The following is a 22,077-nucleotide window of genomic DNA, read 5'->3' as shown; positions in this document are numbered from 1 at the left end:
GTGGAATTCTCTACCACAGAAAGTAGTTGAGGCCAATCTTTGTGTAATTTCAAGAAGGAATTAGATATAGCTCTTGGGGCTAAAAGGATCAAAGAATATGGGCGGGAGGTGGGATTATGGTATTGTACCTGATGATCAGCCATGATCACAATGAATGGCAGAGCAGGCTTGAAGGGCCGAATGGCCTCCTCCTGCTTCTATGTATGTTTCTGTGTAAGCTTTCTCACCTAGTGTTTAAGCTGCATAGATAAAACATATTTTACTAAATTATGTTCTTTTTAAAGAATAGCCCTTCAGTGCTCTAAAGAAGAGTCATATGGACTTGAAACTTTAACTCTTATTTTCTTTTTCCATCGATGCTGTCAGCCTTGCTGTGCTTTTCCAGGATTTTCTGTTTATGTTTCAGATTTCAGCATCTGCAGTAGTTTGCTTTTATTTTCATTTCAAAGCTTATTCTTTTTAAACTTTGTGTGTATGTGGAATGCTGATTAGAAGTGTACTCCCACATAAATTTTTATTTATTTATTACAAATGTTACGTAGAATTGAGTCCCTACAATTAGAGTTGGGGTAGGTTTCAGTTTCAGCAGAGCTGCAATATTGTAGCACAATGGTTAGCACTGTTGTTTTACTGCACCAGGGATCCGGGTTCGTTTCCTGGCTTGGTCACTGTCTGTGTGGAGACTGCACATTCTCCCCGTGTCTACATGAGTTTCCTCCGGGTGCTCCGGTTTCAATCCACATCCACAAGTCCCGAAAGACGTGCTTGTTAGGTGAATTGGATATTCTGAATTCTATCTCTGTGTACCCGAACAGACGCCGTAGTGTGGCGACTAGGGGATTTTCACTGTAACTTCATTACGGTGTTGCTGTAAGCCTACTTGTGACACTAATAAAGATTATTATTATTATTGGTAGCAGCAGATTGTCAGCCCAACATGCATATTAACTTCTTTAGAAAGGAAAATCAGGCAGGCTCTATGACAGACGGGCGAACGCTGCTCCCAATTCCTCGTCACTGCCCAAAGAGAAAATCCACTCCAAAGTATCCAGCATCTTAATTAACATGTGATGAAGTAACCCAATATTGCGTAGTATCAATTAGAATTTGGAGCCTTATATGGTGTCATGTTTCTATCCTCATGAAACGGAACATTGCCTGCCTTTGAGAAGTGTTGTGAGAGATTCTCTCCTTGTAACAGTAATGCAAAATCACAAAGTCCAGCACACTTTAACTATCCATCATACGTCACTGACTCACTCGAGTTTCTATTGAACTTTTTGGAAGAAACACAATCTGAAAAAAAATCGAAGGCGGTCTGAATTGGAATTTCTGTAACCTGTGATCAAGCTTATAGCAGCACATGGCTCAAAATAAAAGCCAATGACTGAAAGAGTAAGCTCCACCTCACCCATTGTCTATTCAACTGTAATAAAGCGCTGTGTCCTTGAAGTGACGCAGCTTCACCTTAACATAACATAATGCAATCTGTATTAGCTGGAGTCCTGATGAAAGTGTTTATATCATCCGATTTACCACATGATGTCATAGGATATATAGAACTATGCACTGGGTCACTGCAGGTAGCAGAATCATCGAGTTATTTTTAATATTGTAACCAGCATTTTAAGATAGACGTTTCACTTCAGATTCTCTTTTATTTACAGGGAGATTTTAAAATGATGTGTGAGAACGCCATGACCTATAATAGGCCAGACACCATTTACTACAAGGCTGCAAGGAAGTTGTTGCACTCGGGGATGAAAATTCTCAGCCAGGTAAATTGCTAAAATATATATTCAAATGTATTTTGTAAGCAATCTTGTTACGGGGCTGGAGAGAACTGCAATTTGTTTGCTATTTAATTATTTTGAAGTGCCAAAGTCTGCATTTATGTCCAGAATTGTTTGAATTAATGAAAAGTAAAATATTGTTCACCAAAGCAAATTCTTTTGAGAAAAAGGTGAATGGAAATAAAATAAAATTGGTAATGACATTGGGTAAAATACAAAAAAGACCGTTTTCCTGTTCAGGACACATGTGATATGGCAAGCATGGTCAACAGGGCAGAACGGTACCACAGTGGCTAGCACTGTTTCTTCACAGGTCCGGGGACCTGGGTTCGATTCCCAGCTTGGGTCACTGTCTGTGCGGAGTCTGAAAGTTCTCCCCATGTCTGTGTGGGTTTCCTCCCACAAATCCCGAAAGACGTGCTTGTTAGGTGAATTGGGCATTCTGAATTCTCCCTCAGTGTACCCGAACAGGTGCCACAGTGTGGCGACTAGGGGATTTTCATAGTAACTTCATTAGAGTGTTAATGTAAGCCTACTTGTGACACTAATAAAGATTATTATTATAGGTTGTTATTACATTGAGCCTTTGCTGTAGATATTGGAGAAGGTTGTATATCACAGCAATCTGGTTTGCCAGGCCATAGTGTCCAGAAGAGTAGGAAGTTGTTTTTCAATAGAAACAGGGCTTGACTCGATTGTTAGGTCACCCACGGTGATGGTACTGGAGGTGAAATCATGAGATCTGGGGAAGGATAAGAAGTAAATGAAACTAAACAAGTTTCAAATGTAGCAAACTTTCTATAGTTTATTTAGCATAGACAAGAGATGGAACAGGAAAACTGTTATTTGTGCATACAGAATGTCCTATTTGAAAAGTTAAACAGGAATTGTCACAGGGAAGATGTGTCTTCAGAAGTATAATTTAACATCGCTGTTTTGAAGAATCTATTTTATTGAGTTACTAGGTTCACTTTCATTTTTCTTAGTGTAACGTGGAAATTATGATTTTATAATTTAATATTATAATTTAGTGTACTTCACCCTCATAATCACGAGAAGCCTGGCTCTCACGAGGCCTTTATTACAACTATAGCACGGGCTACTGATGTTCCAAGTAGGCATGTCAGAGAGGCCTGATTCAAGATAGTTATGCTTCAGTTTCAATTACAAGAAATTAGCATATAACAATCAAATCCCGCCCCAGATCTTTGTCCCTTGGCAGTGCAATGCCAGATACTGTGTGATTACAACTTCCAGGCTTTTCAACAAATCTTTTTATAGAATTCATTCCCTACATACAGCATTTTGAAACTTTACCTTGAAAGCAACACTTTGAAGCTTTGAATGTTTTTTTATTTGATGACAGCTATTAAGTGCTGAGCCTCCACGTCCAGCAGAGATCTGCACACACCTACCACTTTAGCTGAACTAGATAGTATGCTATCAGGCTTGAATACTCTGCAGAGAGTTGTATCAGCAGATTTTTCTCTATTCAGCTCCTCCAATATAATTTCTGTGGATGAATGCAATCACTGACAAAAAGCTCAGAGATAAGAAAAATGCACAAAATGAAACATTTCTGATCGTTGCCAGTACAATTTAACCCATGTCCAAATTAAATACCCTTTTACAAGTGCTGAATTGGCACTGGAATATATCCAAACGTGTTACTCATCCCTTGCTTACTAATCTGTTCTTCATCGCAGCTGTTTGCACTGAGTGTTCTGTGTGAAAGGCTCATTCAAGTATTGATTGTTTCCTTAGGAGAAAATCCAGACTCTGAAGCAGAGTATAGATTTCATGCAGGATCTGGAGAAATCCCATAAGCATGGGGAGAAGCTAAGAACAGGAGATTGCAATGGGGAACGCAGGAAAGATGAGGTGGACTCCAGGTGGGAACCAATGAAAACTGATGAAGGGGAGAAATCGACTGATCAGAAGAATGAAGACCAACGGTACAGTGCTCTGAAAACAGCTCATTACAGCCACCTCTCACATGAAACTTTTATCATGGAGACAAGCAATTCTGTTCTGCTGGTTTTGAGTGGAAAAGATGTGAAAAATACTGACGGGAAAGAGCTTTTCTTTTTTTTAAATTTTTTTATTAAGACATTTATAATTTTAACAATTTTAGCCACCAGGTATCAAAAAAACAAAATTATCAACACACATCCAACAACAACCAAATCCTGCCAACCTGGCTTACACACACAATTCCCCAATCCCGATTTCCCACAAACCATTTCCCACCTCACCCAATCCCCCTGCCTCTCCTTTTACCCCCACTGACAGCTTAATTTTTCCCAAAGAAGTTGACAAACGGCTGCCACCTCCGGGCAAATCCTATCATCGATCCCCTCAGGGTGAACTTACTCTTCTCAAATCGGAGAAACGCAGCCATGTCACTAACCCTTCCTGAATAAAAGCAAATTACTGCGGATGCTGGAATCTGAAACGAAAGAGAAAATGCTGGAAAATCTCAGCCGGTCTGGCAGCATCTGTAGGGAAAGAAAAGAGCTAACGTTTCGAGTCCAATGACTCTTTGCCAAAGCTAATGTTAGTTTTGACAAAGAGTCATTGGACTCGAAACGTTTGCTCGTTTCTCTCCCTACAGAAGCTGCCAGACCTGTTGAGATTTTCCAGCATTTTCTCTTTCATCACTAACCCATACCCCAGATTTCGGGGGCTCCAAGTCCATCCACACCAACAACATCCGTCTCCGAGCTACCAGGGAGGCAAAAGCCAAAACATCGGTCTCTCTTGCTCCCTTTACTCCCAGGTCTTCTGACACCCCAAAAATTTCCAGCTCTAGACTCGGAACCACCCTTACCTTCAATACTGCTGACACGACGTCAGCAAACCCCTCAGACATGCCCAAAACATATGGACATGATTTGCAGACACCGCGCACAGAGCCCAAACCTCTCCTCTACCCCTTCAAAGAACTTGCTCATCTGGGCCACAATCATGTGTACACTGTGGACCACCTTAAATTGTATCTGACTAAGCCTGGCACACAAAGAGGACGCATTAACTCACCTCAGCGCGTCTTCCCACAGCCCAGCCTCCAACTTCTTACCCAACTCTTCCTCCCACTTTCGCTTCACTTCCCCCATCGGGGCTCCCTCCTACTCCAGGAGCTCTTTGTAAATTTCCGATACCTTCCCCTCCCCCACTCCCGGTCTCGACACTACCATATCCTATAGCTCTTGGGGCGTTAGGTGCGGAAAGGTCGTAACCTGCCTCCGCACAAAGTCCCTCACCTGCAAGTAGCGGAACTCGTTCCCACCGGGCAGCTCGAATTCCTCCAAACACAGAAAGCCCCCATCTATAAACAAATCCCCAAACCGCTCGATCCCAGCTGGCTGCCACCCCCAAAATCCTCCATCCAGCCTCCCTTGGCATAACCGGTGATTGCCACAAATTGGTGCCCTGACGTCCCCTCCAACCCCATGTGCTTCCACCACTGTCCCCACACCCTCAGGGCAGCCACTACTACCGGGCTTGTGGAATACCTGGCCAACAGGAACGGCAGAGATGCCATTAGCAGAGCCTCTAAACACGTGCCCCTACATGAGGCCATCTCCACCCGCTCCCACACCAGCCCGTTCCCCACGACCCCCTCCAGCAGCACCTTCTTCACACACGGGGTTTTAACCGCCCACACAAACCCAGAAATCACTGCATTCACTCTCTTAAAAAACGCCTTGGAGATTAAAAATTGGTAAGCTCTGAAATATAAACAGGAGCAAGAAGGGCGTACCATCATCTTCACCGTCTGCACTCTCCCCGCCAGTGACAAAAGAAACACGTCCCACCTAAAGTCCCCTTTCGTCTGCTCCACCAACCGACCCAGATTCAGCTTGTGCAGCTGCTCCCACTCCCGTGCCACCTGTATGCCCAAATACCGAAAGCTCCCCTTCACCACTTTGAACGGCATCTCTCCCGATTTCTTCTTCTACCCCCTCACCTGGATCGGAAAGACCTCGCTTTTTCCCATATTCAATTTATACCCCGACAACCGGCCGAATTCCTCTGGAAACCCCATAATCCCTCCAGTCCTCCCCCAGCAGATCCGAAATGTACAATAGCAGGTCGTCCGCATAAAGCGAGACCTTAGGCTCAACCCCACCCCCCCCACCTTGCTCTCTCCTCCCCCCACCCCCCCGTACTATCATCCACTAGTCCTCCGATGCTCTCAGCGCCATTGCCAAAGGCTCTATAGCCAAGGCGAAAATCAGTGGGGAGAGTGGAGATCCCTCCCTCGTCCCCAGTGCAGGCTAAAATAGTCCAGACTCACCAGATTCGCCTGCACACTCGCCATAGGTGCCTGTTACAGCAACCGAACCCAATCGACAAAACCGTGCCCAAACCCAAACCCCCCCAAAGACCTCCCATAAGTAGTCCCATTCCACCTGATCGAAGGCCTTTTCCGCATCCATGGAGACCACAACCTCCACCTCTCGTCCCTCGGAGGGCATAATTATGACATTTAACAACCTCCTGATATTCGCCGCCAAATGCCTCCCCTTCACGAACCCCATCTGGTCCTCCCCTATCACCCTTGGTACATAATCCTCTATTCTCAAAGCCAGAATCTCGGCCAAAAGCTTGGCATCTATATTTAACAGGAAGATCGGCCCGCACTACCCGCAGTGTTCCGGGTCCTTTTCCTGCTTCAGGATGAGAGAGCTCAAGGCCTGTGACGTCGTCGGAGGGAGCTCCCCTTGTTCCCTTGCCTCATTAAATGCCCTTATAAACAAGGACCACAGCACACCCGAGAGATTTTTATAGAACTCCACTGGGTACCTGTCCGGGGCCTTGCCTGACTGCATTGCCTCCAGCCCCTCCACCACTTCAACCAGCCCAATTGTGGCCCCCCAGGACCTCCACCAGCTCCTCTCCCACCCTTGGGAACTCCAATCCCTTTAAAAACCACCTCATCCCTTCCATCCCGGTCAGGGGTTCTGACTCATATAACCTGCTGTAGAAATCCCTAAACAAAGAGCTGATTTTTCAAATCAACGTCTTCACATTGGGACAATTTCACATCTTTAGCAAAGGGAGATATTCCTTTAAACCCATTCGTTCGGCAACTACCAATAAGTTTCCTTGCACCTTTGTTCCAGTAAGTCTGCATCAGTATTTCTAGATAAATTAAAGAGTTTAAAATCTGGTTCACTGACCACACTGGCACTTGCAATCCATATTCAGGTTTTTTTGGATAATAAACACCTGTTTTCTAATGTTTACAAAATAAATATAAATCCCTTAAAACTACCTTTGTTTTCCTAACATTACATAAAATTAGAAACATATTTGTATTTATATAGCAACTTTCAAAACCATACAACACCCCAAAGAACTTTCCAGCCAATCAGGACATTGTACCCACTGTTGGAAGATAGTGATGTGCAGCTAATTTGCCCACAGCAAGCTCCCAAAACAACAGTTTGATAATGACCAGATAAACTTTTTATGGTGTGGGCTGAAGGAAAAATATTGGCCATGGCTTTGGGACGAACTCCCCTTGCTCTCTGAAATAGTGCATTGGGATATTTTAAATCCCAGCAGATCAGCCCTTGGTTTAATGTCCAAAAATTACATCTTAAAACATTTAAAATATTAAAAGTTATTTCAGCAGTATCAGATTTCTCCTTTTTTATCATTGATGAAGAACACTTATTAGAAGTCTGAGGGTACAATAGTTGTCCATTTTTAATTTTTAATACAAATCAAAGTTCACTATGGGGCTGTACCTCAATAATGTCAAGGAGATGGCGAACGGGTTGTGTGCTCAATGATTATTTTATGGTGGAAATGGATTTACACAGGCTGGAAAAGGATTTTGGTGAGGATGGAGCCAGCAGTGCCAATCATGTGATTGACAAGGAATTGGAAAATGTTGATCGTGTTATTGAGGAATCTTCTGGAAAACTCACTCGGCGTAGAATAGACAGCAAGGTAAATGCTGTTTCCTTGTTTTTTTTAGATGATGTGTCAACATGTTGTATTTTTGAGCTGCTTGAGCGTTTCTTTAATAAAAAGTAACTTTCCATTAATAACGTCCACTGACATATCAAACACGGCTACGGTTCCGGTGGCTTGCCAGTGCCTCCGGAAGAATAACTCTCCCTCCAGCATAGGAGAAAAAAGAAGGGAGAGGAAAGGTTTGCAGGTTCAAAGTCCTCAATTTTAATTTTTATTTTTAGTTTGAATTCAAGAGAAGAAAAGTCGATGGCACCACTACTCTTGGAATTCTTCCAGTGGAACCTGACATGGGAGGTAAGAGAATAATGTGAAAGGCAGTCACGTTGGCATCTGAATGTTTCAGCGTACGTGAACATGAACTCACCAGTCTGACTTCAGTAGGAAGATTAGTACCTTAAATTAAATGGTGTGTGACACATACTTTAAGCTACTGTTACATAGTGCTCTTCAGGCCTATCGCATCAAGCTTTTTTTGCCCTTTACAACCAGTGCTTGCTCTTGGGTTTATCAGTGTTGGGTGTTTGTGAGGTTAAGTAACTTTTTCACCCCGCCAAGGAATGGATGTCCTATGTAATCTGGTGTGTTTCCTTATCTTTACGTCGGTTATTGGCATCAATCCCTTCCAGCTCGTGCAGCAGAGGTGGCATGTTGTTCATAGTTCCCATCCTCTCTTGGCCCCAGCCTTATAGGAGCATTCCCAACTGCTATGCATTGACGTTTTGTTTGTGCCGCACCAACCACTTGGTGATCCGTCAGTGGGGCTGCCAACTTGAGTGGAGTTGTGAGACTTGAATTGAACTTGGAATGGGGCAGGAACTGCAGAATTTGCAGTAGCCAAATGAGACTTGTCCTATTCTATTTTTTATGTATTCAAAACCAGTCCTAAAAGTGAGAGGGTTAGGGCAGCACGTTGGCGCAGTGGGTTAGCCCTGCAGCCTCACGGCGCTGAGGTCCCAGGTTCGATCCCGGCTCTGGGTCACTGTCCGTGTGGCGTTTGCACATTCTCCCCGTGTTTGTGTGGGTTTCGCCCCCACAACCCAAAGATGTGCAGGGTAGGTGGATTGGTCACATTAAATTTGCCCTTAATTGAAAAAAAACGAATTGGGTACTCTAAATTTATTTTATTTTTTTTTAAAGTGAGAGGGTTGTTTCACTATTCACTGTTCCACCTAAATCCCTATCAACCATTGTCATTTCACTTGATTTGTTCATAGAAACATAGGAAATAGAGGTAGCAGTAAGGCATTCGACTCTTCGAGCCTGCTCCACTATTCAATATGATCATGGCTGATCCTCTACTCAACGCCACACTCATGCACTTTCCCCCAAATCCCTTGACACTTTTAGAGTCTCGAAATCTATTTCCTTCTTAATAAATAAATATTTAAAAAAATAAATTTAGAGTACCCAATTCATTTTTTCAATTAAGGGACAATTTAGCATTGCCAATCCACCTAACCTGCATATCTTTGGGTTGTGGGGGCGAAACCCACGCAAACACGGGGAGAATGTGCAAACTCCACATGAACAGTGACCCAGAGCCGGGATCGAATATGGGACCTCGGCGCCGTGAGGCAGCAGGGCTAACCCACTGCGCCACCGTGCTGCCCTTATTTCCTTCTTAAATACATTCAGTGACTTGGCCTCCAGCCTCCACAACCGTCTGTGGTAGAGAATTCCATTGGTTCACCACCCTCTGAGTGAATAAGTTTGTCCTTGTATGTGTGTCTCTCTTTTTCCATGATGTGGAGATGCCGGCGTTGGACTGGGGTGAGCACAGTAAGAAGTCTTACAACACCAGGTTAAAGTCCAACAGGTTTGTTTCAAACACGAGCTTTCGGAGCACGGCTCCTTCTTCAGGTGAATGGAAAGGCTTGTTCCAGAAATGTTTGTTCCAGACATTTCTGGAACAAGCCTTTCCATTCACCTGAAGAAGGAGCCGTGCTCCGAAAGCTCGTGTTTGAAACAAACCTGTTGGACTTTAACCTGGTGTTGTAAGACTTCTTACACTACTCTCTTTTTCCAGTTCATTTACCATAGTATTTGTAAAAAGTACTGTTGCTTTATTGCAGACCCAAATTACTGTCCATTGAAGCTCGGTATGATAGCTGGCAAATTACAGTCTGGAATCAATACCCTTCAAGGATTTAAGGAGGACAAACGTAATAAAGTCATTCCAGGTTAGTGCTGTACATGTATTGGCTCTGTGAGAGTTGGGTAACCGATGGCCTGTTTTAGCTATTCGACAGAACCTCTGCAAAGCTGAGGATGGCGAAGAGAGTGACAGCAAGTCTATGATGCTTGTGCTTAACTTGTGGACATAATTACTATTGAACTTTTCTGGAACTGATTTTTAGGCTAGATCGCCCCTTTGTAAAGTATTTCTTTAACAAATTATAGAAAAATTAAATGTTTCACTGCAAATAAAACATTAGAATGATGCCTGTTCACATGAACCTAACTTCTTCAGAGGTTTTCATTGCAAGTGAACTGTTCTTATTTTTCATGGTGTTATATTTTGTTGCAGTGACATACTTGAATTATGGACCATTTAGTTCTTATGCTCCAGTTTATGATTCTACTTGTGCTAATCTCAGCAAAGAGGATTCTGACCTGGTGTATTCAACATATGGTGATGAGTCAAGTCTCTCTGGGTCCTTCAGGTGAGTACAAGCCCTGATCCTTTAAAGAAGCCAAGTGAAAACTGGCTTGTGTACTGCTGCACTCATCATCAGAGCAAGAGTGTTAGTCTTTATTGTTATGCTCCAATGTACAATCCATTAATTCAAATGGTTGACAGCTCAAAATAGTTATCTGATTGGAGAATAACTCTAGTCAGCTCCTAAACATGAGACAAACTGAACATTACTGTTTCCCAGAACTAGTTTCCTGCTGTGTCTAGTTTAGGTTAATATTTTAAATAGAAAAAGGCCATGATGTTACCGAGACTTAGCCGGGTGACTTTTATCCGATTGATTGTTCAGAAGTATACCGTTCAGATGTGTGACAGCACGGTAGCCTTGTGGATAGCACAATCGCTTCACAGCTCCAGGGTCTCAGGTTCGATTCCGGCTTGGGTCACTGTCTGTGCGGAGTCTGCACATCCTCCCCGTGTGTGCGTGGGTTTCCTCCGGGTACTCCGGTTTCCTCCCACAGTCCAAAGATGTGCAGGTTAGGTGGATTGGCCTTGATAAATTGCCCTTAGTGTCCCTTAGTGTTGGGTGGGGTTACTGGGTTATGGGGATAGGGTGGAGGTGTTAACCTTGGGTAGGATGCTCTTTCCAAGAGCCGGTGCAGACTCAATGGGCCGAATGGCCTCCTTCTGCACTGTAAATTCTATGTCTATGACATTAGTAAGTAAGTTGATGAAATCGACTGTTTTATTTTTTTTTTAAAGAATCAGTGCAGAAATCTGTCATAACACATGTGGTCAAGCCTGTGTCTAATTCAATCAATTTAATATTTGTGGGAACAAATGACTTTATAAAATTACCTATAAATAAGGCAGCCAAAAATCAAAGCATCTTGAAATATTTGTTCCCAGTGTCCAGCAGTTCTTGGCAAGCAATGAAGACTACAGTGTGAACATGGTTGATAATTTACTCGATTCCCTGACAAATGGTGAACATTCTAAAGCACTGAAAGAGTTGGAAGTAGTAAGTGTGGTATTCTCTACTAAAATGTCGAGCTCTAAGAATCCATGTTTCTGTCCCTGCATAAAAATCTTACTGAAACCTTAATCTCAAAGAGGGTGTTAGCACTGTAGTGTGCAATTACCTTAGTTTTAAGGATCAAGATCTTTAATAAACAGTTTGGGTGGGACTAGGAAGCAGCAAGGGGCAGAAAACATTGCTGGGCATTATTTATCAGCCATCAAATGGCAGTGATACCATAAAGCACAGTATAGATCAAGAAATTGAAGGTGCCTGTAACAGAGGTCATGCAGTAATCATGAGGGATTTCAAACTACTTACAGACTGGGTAAACCTAATCAGTACTAATGTGGAGGACAAATTCTTGGAATGTACGCAAGATGGTATTCCAGAGCAGTAGTTTAGGAACCGATTAGGGGATGGGCTATTTAAGAGCTAGTATTGTGCAATGAAAAGGGGCTAATTGATGATTTTGTTGTAGATGAGCCTTTAGGAAAGAGTGATCATAATCTAATAGCACTTTACAGTAAGTTTAAAAGTGATGTAGTTCAATCAGAGACTATGGTTTTATATTTAAATAAAAGAAACTATGAAGGTGTAAGGGGTAAATTGACTATGATAGATTGGGAAACTGTGTTAAAAGATATGACGGTTGACAGGCAATAGCTCACATCTAAAAAAACTAATACATAGTTTGCAACAAAAACACATTCTGTTAGTGACTGCCCTTGACATCAAGGCAGCATTTGACAAGTATGGCATCAAGGCGCCCTAGCAAAACTGGAGTCAATGGGAATCGGGGGGAAACTCTCTGCTGTTGGAGTCATACCTGGTTCAAAGGAAGATGGTTGTGGATGTTGAAGGTCAATCATCTCGGCTCCAAGACATCACTGCAGGAGTTCCTCAGGGTAGTGTTCCAGGCCCAACCATCTGCAGCTGCTTCATCAATGATCTTTCTTCCATAAGTTAAGAAGAGGGAACTGCACAATATTCAGTACCATTCACAACTCCTCAGATACTGAAGCAGTCCATGTCCAAATACAGCATGACCTGGACAATATCCAGACTTGAGCTGACAAATGGCAAGTAACATTCACGCTGCGCAAGTACCAAGCAATGACCATCTCCAACAAGAGGGAATCTAATCATCGCTCCTTGACATTAAATGGCCTTGTTGAATACCCCATTATCAACATCTTGGGGGTTACCATTGATCAGAAACTGAATTGGACTAGCCATATGAATACTGTGGCTACAAGAGCAGGTCAAAGGCTAGGAATTCTGCGGCGAGTAATTCACCTTCTGGTTTCCCAAAGCCTGCCCACAATCTACAAGACACAATTCAGGAGAGTAATGGAATACTCTCCACTTGCCTGGATGAGTGCAACTCCAGCAACACTCAAGAAGATTGACGCCATTCAGGGCAAAGCAACCTGCTTAATTGTTATCCCTTCCACAGACATTCACATAGTGGCAGCTGTGTATACCATCTACAATGTGCACTGCAGTAACTCACAAAGGTTCCTTTCAAACCCACGACTACTACCATCTGCAAGGACAAGAGCAGCAGATACTTCACCTGTAAATCCCTCCAGGTCACTCAGCATCCTGACTTGGAAATATATTCCCGTTCCTTCACTGTCACTGGGTCACAATCCTAGAGCTCCCTCCCTAACAGCACTGTGGCTGTACCTATATATCAGGGACTGCAGCAGTTCAAGAAGGCTTGTGAAGAGCAACTAGTGATGGGAAATAACTGCTGGCCTAACCAGCGTCGCCCATATCCCGGAAGTGAATTTTTACAAACACGGCAAGGAAAGCGTTCCAACCATGGCTAACAAAAAAAATCAAATATTGCATCAGATCAAAGAAAGAAGCGTAAATAGTTTCCAAAAGAATGGTAAGCCTGAGAACTAGGAGCATTTTAGAATTCTCAAAGGACGACAAAAAAAGGTGAAGGAAGGGACAATACAATACGTGAGCAAGCTAGCGAAAAACATAAAAATGGACTATAAAAGCTTTGTTAGGTATGTAAAAAGGAAAAGATTAGCAATAACAAATGGAAATGTGGGTCCATTACAAGCAGAGTCAGGAGATTTTATAATGGGGAATAAGGAAATGGTAAAGGAACTAAACAAATACTCGTGTGTCTTCATGGAAGGAAATACAGTAAACCTCACAGAAATAATGGTGAGCCAAGGGACTAATGTAAACGAGGAACTGCAAGATATTAATATTAGTAAAATAATAGTTGTTTGGTAGTACAGTACCTGAGTACTTCTGAAAAAAGAGACATGTTGAAGCTTTTCATCAGGACAATTCGCAAAAATACTGATTAAAGGGGAAAACAATTTATACTATATGACAAGAAAGTGCTGATTGGTTGGCAAGTAGACTGATTGGTAGAGACAATGCCATTGAGAATGCACCAGTTGACTTAACAGTTAACTACCAAACATTGTGTGAAATTTCTGCCAGGCAGCTTGACCCTGATTGGTCACGGCATTGAGTCAGTGAATGGCTTAATTTGTTTGGCTGAAACATGCACAATGTGTGTCCATGCTCTTTCTGACCTCAAAGAACAGGGCCCTATGTATTAGTATATGTAGGTTCCAATACATGCTAATGCGCCACACTGCGAGCCCGACCATCTTGCTTCTCAGCATAATTCGAGTTTTGCACACACTGGCTAGTTGGCTACGTATGTACCTTGCCCATTGCAAACATTGGCAGGAACATGCTGTTTGGTGTGATCCGCCAGTCTTTGGGGTGTACGGTGTGTACGCACATTGCACCTGTTTCAGCGAAACAAAATAAGCGAGTCATTTGCTGACAGCTTCAACATCTCTTTTTTTCAGTAGTATTGAAATTACCTTAATTCCTCACTTTTATTAGCCACTAGGTTATCCTCTATTTCTGATATGTAACTTGTGTTATCTATCATGAAGACATACACAAAATATTTGTTCAGTATCTCTGCCATTTCTTCATCTCCATGATTTTTCCTGTGTTTGCTTCTGAAGGACCAACGTTTACTTTAGCTACTATCTTCCATTTTATATCACGTTTTTATATTCCTGGCTAGTTTACTCTAGTATTCAATTTTTTCTCTTTTTAACAACTTTCTGGTGGCCCTTTGACGTTTCCAAACCCCTCTTAATCCTCAGATCTACTCATTTTTTTTGCAACATCATGAACCTTTTCTGTTAATCTAATACACTAAACATGTTTCGCAAGCTACAGATGGATTTTTCTTGCTGAGTTTTTGTTTTTCAGTGGAATATATTTTTGTTGAACATTTTGAATTGTTCCTTTAAATGTTTCCCACTGCTTAGTTACCACCAGAGCTTTTAATCTATTTACCCATTCAACCTTGGTCAACTCTCTCCTCAGATCTACACAATTGACTTTGGTTGAGTTTAAGATTCTTGTTTGTGATTGGAGAAGGTTGTTTTCAAACTCACTATGGAATTCAATTGTATTAAAATCACTACCAGTGGATTGTTTTATTATGAAATTACTGATTAATCCTGCCTCAGCATAGTGCTCCAGGTAAATGACACAAAAGCATTTTACAAATCTCCCTGATCATCTTTTCTAAATTTGTTGGTCCAGTTTATATGAAGATTACAATTCCCCGCAACTGATACATTGCCTTTGTTACAAACACCAGTAATTTCTTGTTTAATGCTCTGTCCAATTGTATATGTATAACTACTGTTAGGGTCCTATTGACTACTTTCACCAGCATTTTCTGATCCTTGCTATTCCTAATCTCCACCCACACTGGTTCTATTTTCTGAGCAAAGATTCTTTCTCATTAATGTCCTTATGTCAGGCTTTATTATAAGGGCAACCCCACCTTCTTTTCCATTCATTGTCAGGTGTGCTTCCTTACCCATCAGCTTAGCTGTCTGCCGCCAGCCTGCCTGATCTGTCCAGCCCAGCTAGAATGGATCCTTGTTTGACGAGAATTGAAGGATGACAAAGGCAAGAAGTGGGGGAGCACAGGCAGAAAGGGGGAGAGAAAGAGAGGCAGACAGAACTGCCAGCAGAGGAGAGCTAGAAGGTGGCGAGTGAGCACAGGAGACAGAAGTAAAAGAGGAGGGAATGATGGAAAGACTTTTTTTGTTTCGACTTTACAGGATTTTTAACTAGAGCAAAAAAGTTGGCAATTTTTGCATGTGAAAATAGGGATGATCTGTTTTAACCATACCACAGTGCTATTTGGTGAGCAGATTACGGTTCAATTTATTCCTTGAACACAGCGATGCTGTAACCAGATTTACTGGACGGCTGGAGTCAGTACACTGTCCAGTATTGTGTTTAGACTCGAAGCTGCAGTATGGAAGATGCCAATTATATCTTAATTACTGAGTTAGTCTATTTTGTGCTGCCATTTATCAAGCATCAGAGTTTAAAACTAATTGTGGCGCACATTGGTGCAATCGTAGTTCTTGAATTATTTTGCAATCAGTTTGTTGGTATTTAATATTTATTTTGACAATCAAATCTTGCAGACCACACGTAACAATGAAGATGAACTGAATATTCTTAAAACCTCTGAAGATGTACAGGTAACGTTGAAGATATCTGCTCATATAGTAGCCACTTTAAAAAGTATAATGTTGACTTATAAATCTTGATCAATTGAATTTGAATAGCTGCTAATATGGGGCCATGGTGTCAACACACAGATTTACAGCATCTTTGAACGTCTTTTATCAGTTGGTTATTCTTTAAACACCTGACATATTCTAGCTCCTGAAATAAGGAATAGTAATGTCTCAATAATAATATTAATCGCTTATTGTCACAAGTATGCTTCAATGAAGTTACTGTGAAAAGCCCCTAGTCGCCACGTTCCGGCGCCTGTTCGGGGAGACCGGTACGGGAATGTAGGATAGATGCACCACAAACCTTCCTGCTTTGCAGGAATGTTCATGTTAGGGCAGCACGGTGGCCTAGTGGTTAGCACAGCTGCCTCATGGCGCTGAGGTCCCATGTTCGATCCCGGCTCTGGTTCACTGTCCGTGTAGAGTTTGCACATTCTCCCCGTGTCTGCGTGGGTTTCGCCCCCACGACCCAAAAATGTGCAGAGTAGGTGGATTGGTCACACTTAATTGGAAAAAATAATTGGGTAATCTAAATTTATTTAAAAAAAGGAATGTTCATGTTTTCTCAGCTTTGTAGATGCTCAATCTGTTCAGCAGCTCTGCAGATGTTAGGAAAACTGAAACAGCTGCCTAAAAATTTGATAATTTTTCATTCACTAATCAAGCTCTGGGCCCCCAGTATGGTGGAGGGGATTTCCAGTTGGAGGAGCATTGCCCGACATGTTGAATAAGGTAGATACACTGCCAGCAGGAACGCACTCCAGCAACATTTAAAGGCAGAATAATTTTTTTTCAATTAAGGTTCTGCAAGACCCATTTCGATTGTTGAATGCCCCAAGAGCTGAGCTTGCATGGTGCTGCATGAGCATGGTGCAGCGTGGTGGGACTGTCCAGCAGGAAACCCTCAGGCCACAGAATTCCACCCTGACCCTGGCCTCTGGCACCTCTCAACCTAATGACCCACCCTTCCCAACCTAGTAGACCTCGCTTATCAACACAGCTCATCAGTCCCATGGAAGCAGAGGCCCGAAATAAGGGGCTTCACTAGTTAGGGTACAGAGATTGTACTTTGCGCTCAAACATTCTGAGAATTTTCTGTCATACTCCTAAATGAGCAGCCATGTCACCGAGTGGCAGATCCAGTCAGAGAGATGAGGCGGTTACAATGCAAAATAGGCGACTGTGCATGCTCAGTGGAAATTATTACGGATTGGATTGAATTGGACCGGCAGATTTGAATGCAGACCATATACTAGAAACACAGAGACTGCTCTGAAATGTGGGAATGGGAAGTGACATCAAGGCTAATTCTCATCCAGTATCGCGTGCTGTATTGAATTGAAGAACTGCAAATTGAAGTCATGAAAATGCGTTTTCACATTTGTTTATAAAATGCAGATTCTGGGACTAATCTAGGGTTAACTATCACCAATTGTAATACTTTTGCACACATTTGACACCATATTAGGAATAAAATGCAGGCAGAATTTATTTGGTGTCACATTTCCAATTCTTTCATCTAGGTTGTCCCGACTGAGTCTCCGAGGCTCTTGGAATCAGGCTTTTGCCGCATTGACAGTTTTGCTTCTCTACAGTCGGTAATAAATGGGGAGCCTGAATCAGCAGGTATGGAGCCTCTTGAAAACTGCTTTAAAGTTCCACTGAAGCTACAGCAAAAAACAAGGCATTCTGCTTGTCGGTCTGTGGCGGTGTTTATACTGTACACAAATCTTCTCCCACTCTGCCTGTATGCCTCGATTGCCTTCTCTTTCCTATACATGTATCATCTCTCCTTAACTGCATCAATGCTATCTGCTTCAAGAACTCTACATGACAATGAGTTCCACATTCCCACCTATCTCTATGTAAAGAAATTATTTCTAAATCTTTGACACGCTGTTGTTTATCTTGTATTTGCGTCCATTTACTCTGGACTCCTGTCCAAGTGGAAACAGTTTCTCCACATCAATCCCATTTCTTTACTTTATACCATTTAGTATCTTAGCTTCCAAGGAATAAGTGATCTCCTTATTCTTCCTATCAAAATTAATCACATCAGGCTTTGCTATGTAGGATTACATTCACCATTTAACTGCCCACTCTGTAAGCCTATTTATGTCTTCCTATATCTTGGTTCAAACCTCTACATTATTAACTATCCCCCTAATATCCTGCCAAATTTGGTATCATTAGCTGTTACACCATGCCACCAAATCATTTATGTATAAGGTGAACAACTGTGATCGGAACTTGGGACCAATTGGATCACCATTTTCCACTTTCTGCTCGTCTGAGAGATTTTCCTCAACTCGTGTCCTTTTTCCTGCTTTGTAGCCGTCTTTCAATCTGTTTTCTAGCTGGTGTCTGGCTTCACAAAGGGGAGGCTGTGACGCAACAGTACCGTCACTGGACTAGTAATCCAGAGACCAGGGGTAACACATCTGGGGACCCGGGTTCAAATCCCACCCAGGCAGATGGTGAAATCTGAATCCAGTAAAAGCTGGAATTAAACAAAAGTCCAACGATGACTATGAAACCACTGTTGATTGTTGTAAAGACACACCTGGTTCACTAAACTGATCTTAGTTTTGGACAAAGCTCGGCACAACATCAAGGGCCGAAGGGCCTGTTCTGTGCTGTACTGTTCTATGTTCTGAAATGGTACTTAGTTCAAAGGTAATTAGGGGTGGGCAATATGAATGGGCAATGAATGAATATTTAAGAACAGATTTTTAAGAACTCTGACCTTTGTCATGTTTTTAACCCGTTCCTAATTGAAGAGAGGTAGATTAAAAATTAACTCACTGGTTGATGCTTGAATGTTCTGTTGAAGTGAAAATAAATGAAAATCGCTTATTGTCACGAGTAGGCTTCAATGAAGTTACTTCAATTGAATTCAATTACTACAATGAAAAGCCCCTAGTCGCCACATTCCGACGCCTGTTCGGGGAGGCTGGTACGGGAATTGAACCATGCTGCTGGCCTGCCTTGGTCTGCTTGAAAAGCCAGCTATTCAGCCCAGTGTGCAAAACTGTTGGTCAATATAATTCAGTTCTTGCCCTGAATCTGCCTAAATGTACATGAAGTGAACTTTTTAATTTGAATGTGACCTAATTTTAAGTAAACCTGCACCATTGACTAATTTAGAGGGGACAGTTTAAACTGACGCAGGATTAGCAGGCACAGCTGGCACTTTTCACTGCCACTCTGATGTGCTGTGTGGCAGGGAATTATTTTGTCTTCATTCCCTTCCTTGTCTAAAAAGGATATTTTAATAGCTGCTTAATTATGCCGTGGCTGATGTGTGCAGTGGAGCAAATTGCACATATCTGTCCTTTGCACCCTGCCAACCCTACCATGAAGCGAATAGGAAAGTCTGAGCAGCTCCACACTTGGTGTAACATCTGAAAGCTGGCACTCCCGCCGTACTGCACTTGGAGCATCAGCTGAGGTTTTTGTGCTCGAGCCCACTACCTGCTGTCTACTCAAAATGCTGCTAGCTGAGCCACAACAGACACACATCACCGAACTGTCCTTTTGTACTGCTGCAGGAAATTAGCATCATGGCGGTGCTGATCAGCTGGTGACATTTACTCGTTTGTTTGTTATTGTTTATTAAGTTTCCTTAATTCTCTTCCTGACTTTCAGAGTGTGGGATGTTTCAGAAGAAGCTGGATGAAACTACCAAGTTATTACAAGATCTCCAGCAAGCACAGAATGAGCGTTTCGGCACCAGACCCCCATCTGCCACGCTTTGTCTGTTCGGACCTTCCATTCGGGAGTTGCTAATTGGTACGTTAAATATCTTTTATGACCAACACACAAACACCACTTTAGCTACAGGAAGGTTTCACTGCACCTGCTAACATCATAACATTTACTGTCTTAATGTTAAATCAAAAATCTTTGTCAATATTTTCTTCCCGGTCCTCTGCCTTAGTTTAGAGCCGTTTACTTTGATTGTTCTATGTTCTAGATTTGGGTTGTAACCAAAGAATATGTCTTGGATTTCAACTATTTAATTATAGGGCAGCACGGTGGCACAGTGGTTAGCATTACTGCCTACGGCACTGACGACCTGGGTTCGAATCCCGGCCCTGGGTCACTGTCCGTGTGAGGTTTGCACATTCTCCCCGTGTCTGCATGGGTCTCACCCTCACAACCCAAAGATGTGCAGGGTAGGTGGATTGGCCATGCTAAATTGCTCCTTAATTGAAAAAAAAGAGATTAGGAAACTCTAAATTTATTTTTTTGTAAATTTAAAAAATAAAATAAATTAAGTAAATATTGTTGCCCGAAGTTGACTTTGCAAAACAAAATGTTGCATAGTGGGAGGGGGAAAAAAGCATTTAAAGTCCTTGAATTCTGGGGAAGAACCACCATCAGCGTTACTAAACATAGAAGGAACTCCGATGTTAGCTGCTGACTATATTTTTAGTCTTGGTTACTATTAGACTCAACCCCGGTATTTAACCACGGCACAATGTCGATCATTTCATTCACAGTTTTCAATTTGGGAAAGATGCAGGATAAAACACTCTGAACTTAAATTGATATTTCATAGAATTTACAGTGCAGAAGGAGACCATTCGGCCCATCGAGTCTGCACCGGCTCTTGGAAAGAGCACCCTACCCAAGGTCAACACCTCCACCCAATCCCCATAACCCAGTAACCCCACCCAACACGAAGGGCAATTTCGGACACTAAGGGCAATTTATCATGGCCAATCCACCTAATCTGCACATCTTTGGACTGTGGGAGGAAACCGGAACACCCGGAGGAAACCCACGCACACACGGGGTAGGATGTGCAGACTCCGCACAGACAGTCACCCAAGCCGGAATCGAACCTGGGACCCTGGAGCTGTGAAGCAGTTGTGCTATCCACAAGGCTACCGTTGATCTTTCACTTTCGCAAAACTTGGGATAAAGTATTGTCAATATCTGCCCACTTAATCGGCACATCAGTACAGCGGTTCAGCCACTGCGCTGCAATTGTACAGTCATCCAACCAATCAAGCCCATAGCTTTCCTAACGCCTGCAGCCATTAACAGCTATTTCTGTTTGTTCAGCTGAAAAGGTAACTGGGAACCTGAAAGAATTGGCAAGCCAAGTAGCTCCTGGAGACATCACAAGTGTTGCTGGAATTCGCAAAGCTATGGGAATTACAATTCCTTTGGAAATGATGGACAGCTGTTTGCCAGATTCATTATCTGGTGAGTAATCAGAAGAATTAATTTAAAATCTGAATTATAAAATGGAAGAGATTGAAAGTACAGATGTAATTGCAACTGCAGTGTAGAAAGAGAATTAACAGATGTGGAAATAGCCCTACTCTTTTAGCAAAGTGTTTTCAATATTATCTGCTGCAGTAGTTTTCAAAACAGCCCAGAGTAATGTTTTATATTTTCATGTGATATGAGCTTCTCTGGCAAGCGCTAGTCTGGAGTAGTTTTTCTGTTTAGAATGAGATTATTCCTATTTTTCCTATCTTGAGTATTGGAGATGGTGAATTAATACTCACCTGTATGGGTGACAAAACCCATACGAGGGGTGAGGGAAGTGAGAGAGGGACACCCACCAGGCACAACTGTCCTGCTGGAGCTGAACCCAGAATTCCGAGGCGGAGTTCCAGTCACTGGGACTGTCTCGAGGAGGGAAACCAGCGCCTTGTCACCTGCAAGTTCGACAAGTTCTGTTCCTCTCCGAATTCCTGATCAAACCCTGTGACTTCTTTTCCAGCAAACTACGTTCTGTGCTTTTTAACAGTGACTATAAATTTACTATTAACAGGATCCAGAAGTAGCAACCCAGTGGAGGAGATGGAAATTGTAGAGTTGCCACAGCCTGAACAAGTCATTAGCTTCAGTGAAGATCCAGTTGCTATTGTTACATGAAACGTCAGATTATTAAGTAGGAAGAATGTGTCTCATCTCAAAGGATATAATCAATAGTGGTAAACAATTTTATATGAAATTTTGTACTGTAAAGTGTGTATAATAAATGTGGGAATTTTTTAAACA

The 22,077-nt window shown here is 42.4% G+C and overlaps 1 protein-coding gene across 1 annotated transcript in view; it reads left to right on the top strand.

The window, feature by feature from the left end:
• The window catches only part of brd7 (bromodomain containing 7), a 39,386-nt gene extending 17,309 nt beyond the window's left edge, over positions 1-22,077 (top strand). The window contains exons 6-17 of the mRNA XM_038806691.1: positions 1,668-1,778; positions 3,558-3,748; positions 7,628-7,757; positions 8,006-8,078; positions 9,857-9,964; positions 10,312-10,447; positions 11,329-11,440; positions 15,958-16,014; positions 17,577-17,679; positions 19,702-19,845; positions 21,127-21,270; positions 21,848-22,077. Coding sequence (XP_038662619.1) covers positions 1,668-1,778; positions 3,558-3,748; positions 7,628-7,757; positions 8,006-8,078; positions 9,857-9,964; positions 10,312-10,447; positions 11,329-11,440; positions 15,958-16,014; positions 17,577-17,679; positions 19,702-19,845; positions 21,127-21,270; positions 21,848-21,951 — 1,413 coding nt within the window. The 3' untranslated portion in view covers positions 21,952-22,077. The remainder of the gene's footprint in view (positions 1-1,667; positions 1,779-3,557; positions 3,749-7,627; positions 7,758-8,005; positions 8,079-9,856; positions 9,965-10,311; positions 10,448-11,328; positions 11,441-15,957; positions 16,015-17,576; positions 17,680-19,701; positions 19,846-21,126; positions 21,271-21,847) is intronic.

This window comes from Scyliorhinus canicula, chromosome 9, assembly GCF_902713615.1.
Source record: "Scyliorhinus canicula chromosome 9, sScyCan1.1, whole genome shotgun sequence".
NCBI lineage: Eukaryota > Metazoa > Chordata > Chondrichthyes > Carcharhiniformes > Scyliorhinidae > Scyliorhinus > Scyliorhinus canicula.
Note: the sequence above shows the minus strand (reverse complement) of the source record. Positions and strands in the feature narration are given on the sequence as shown.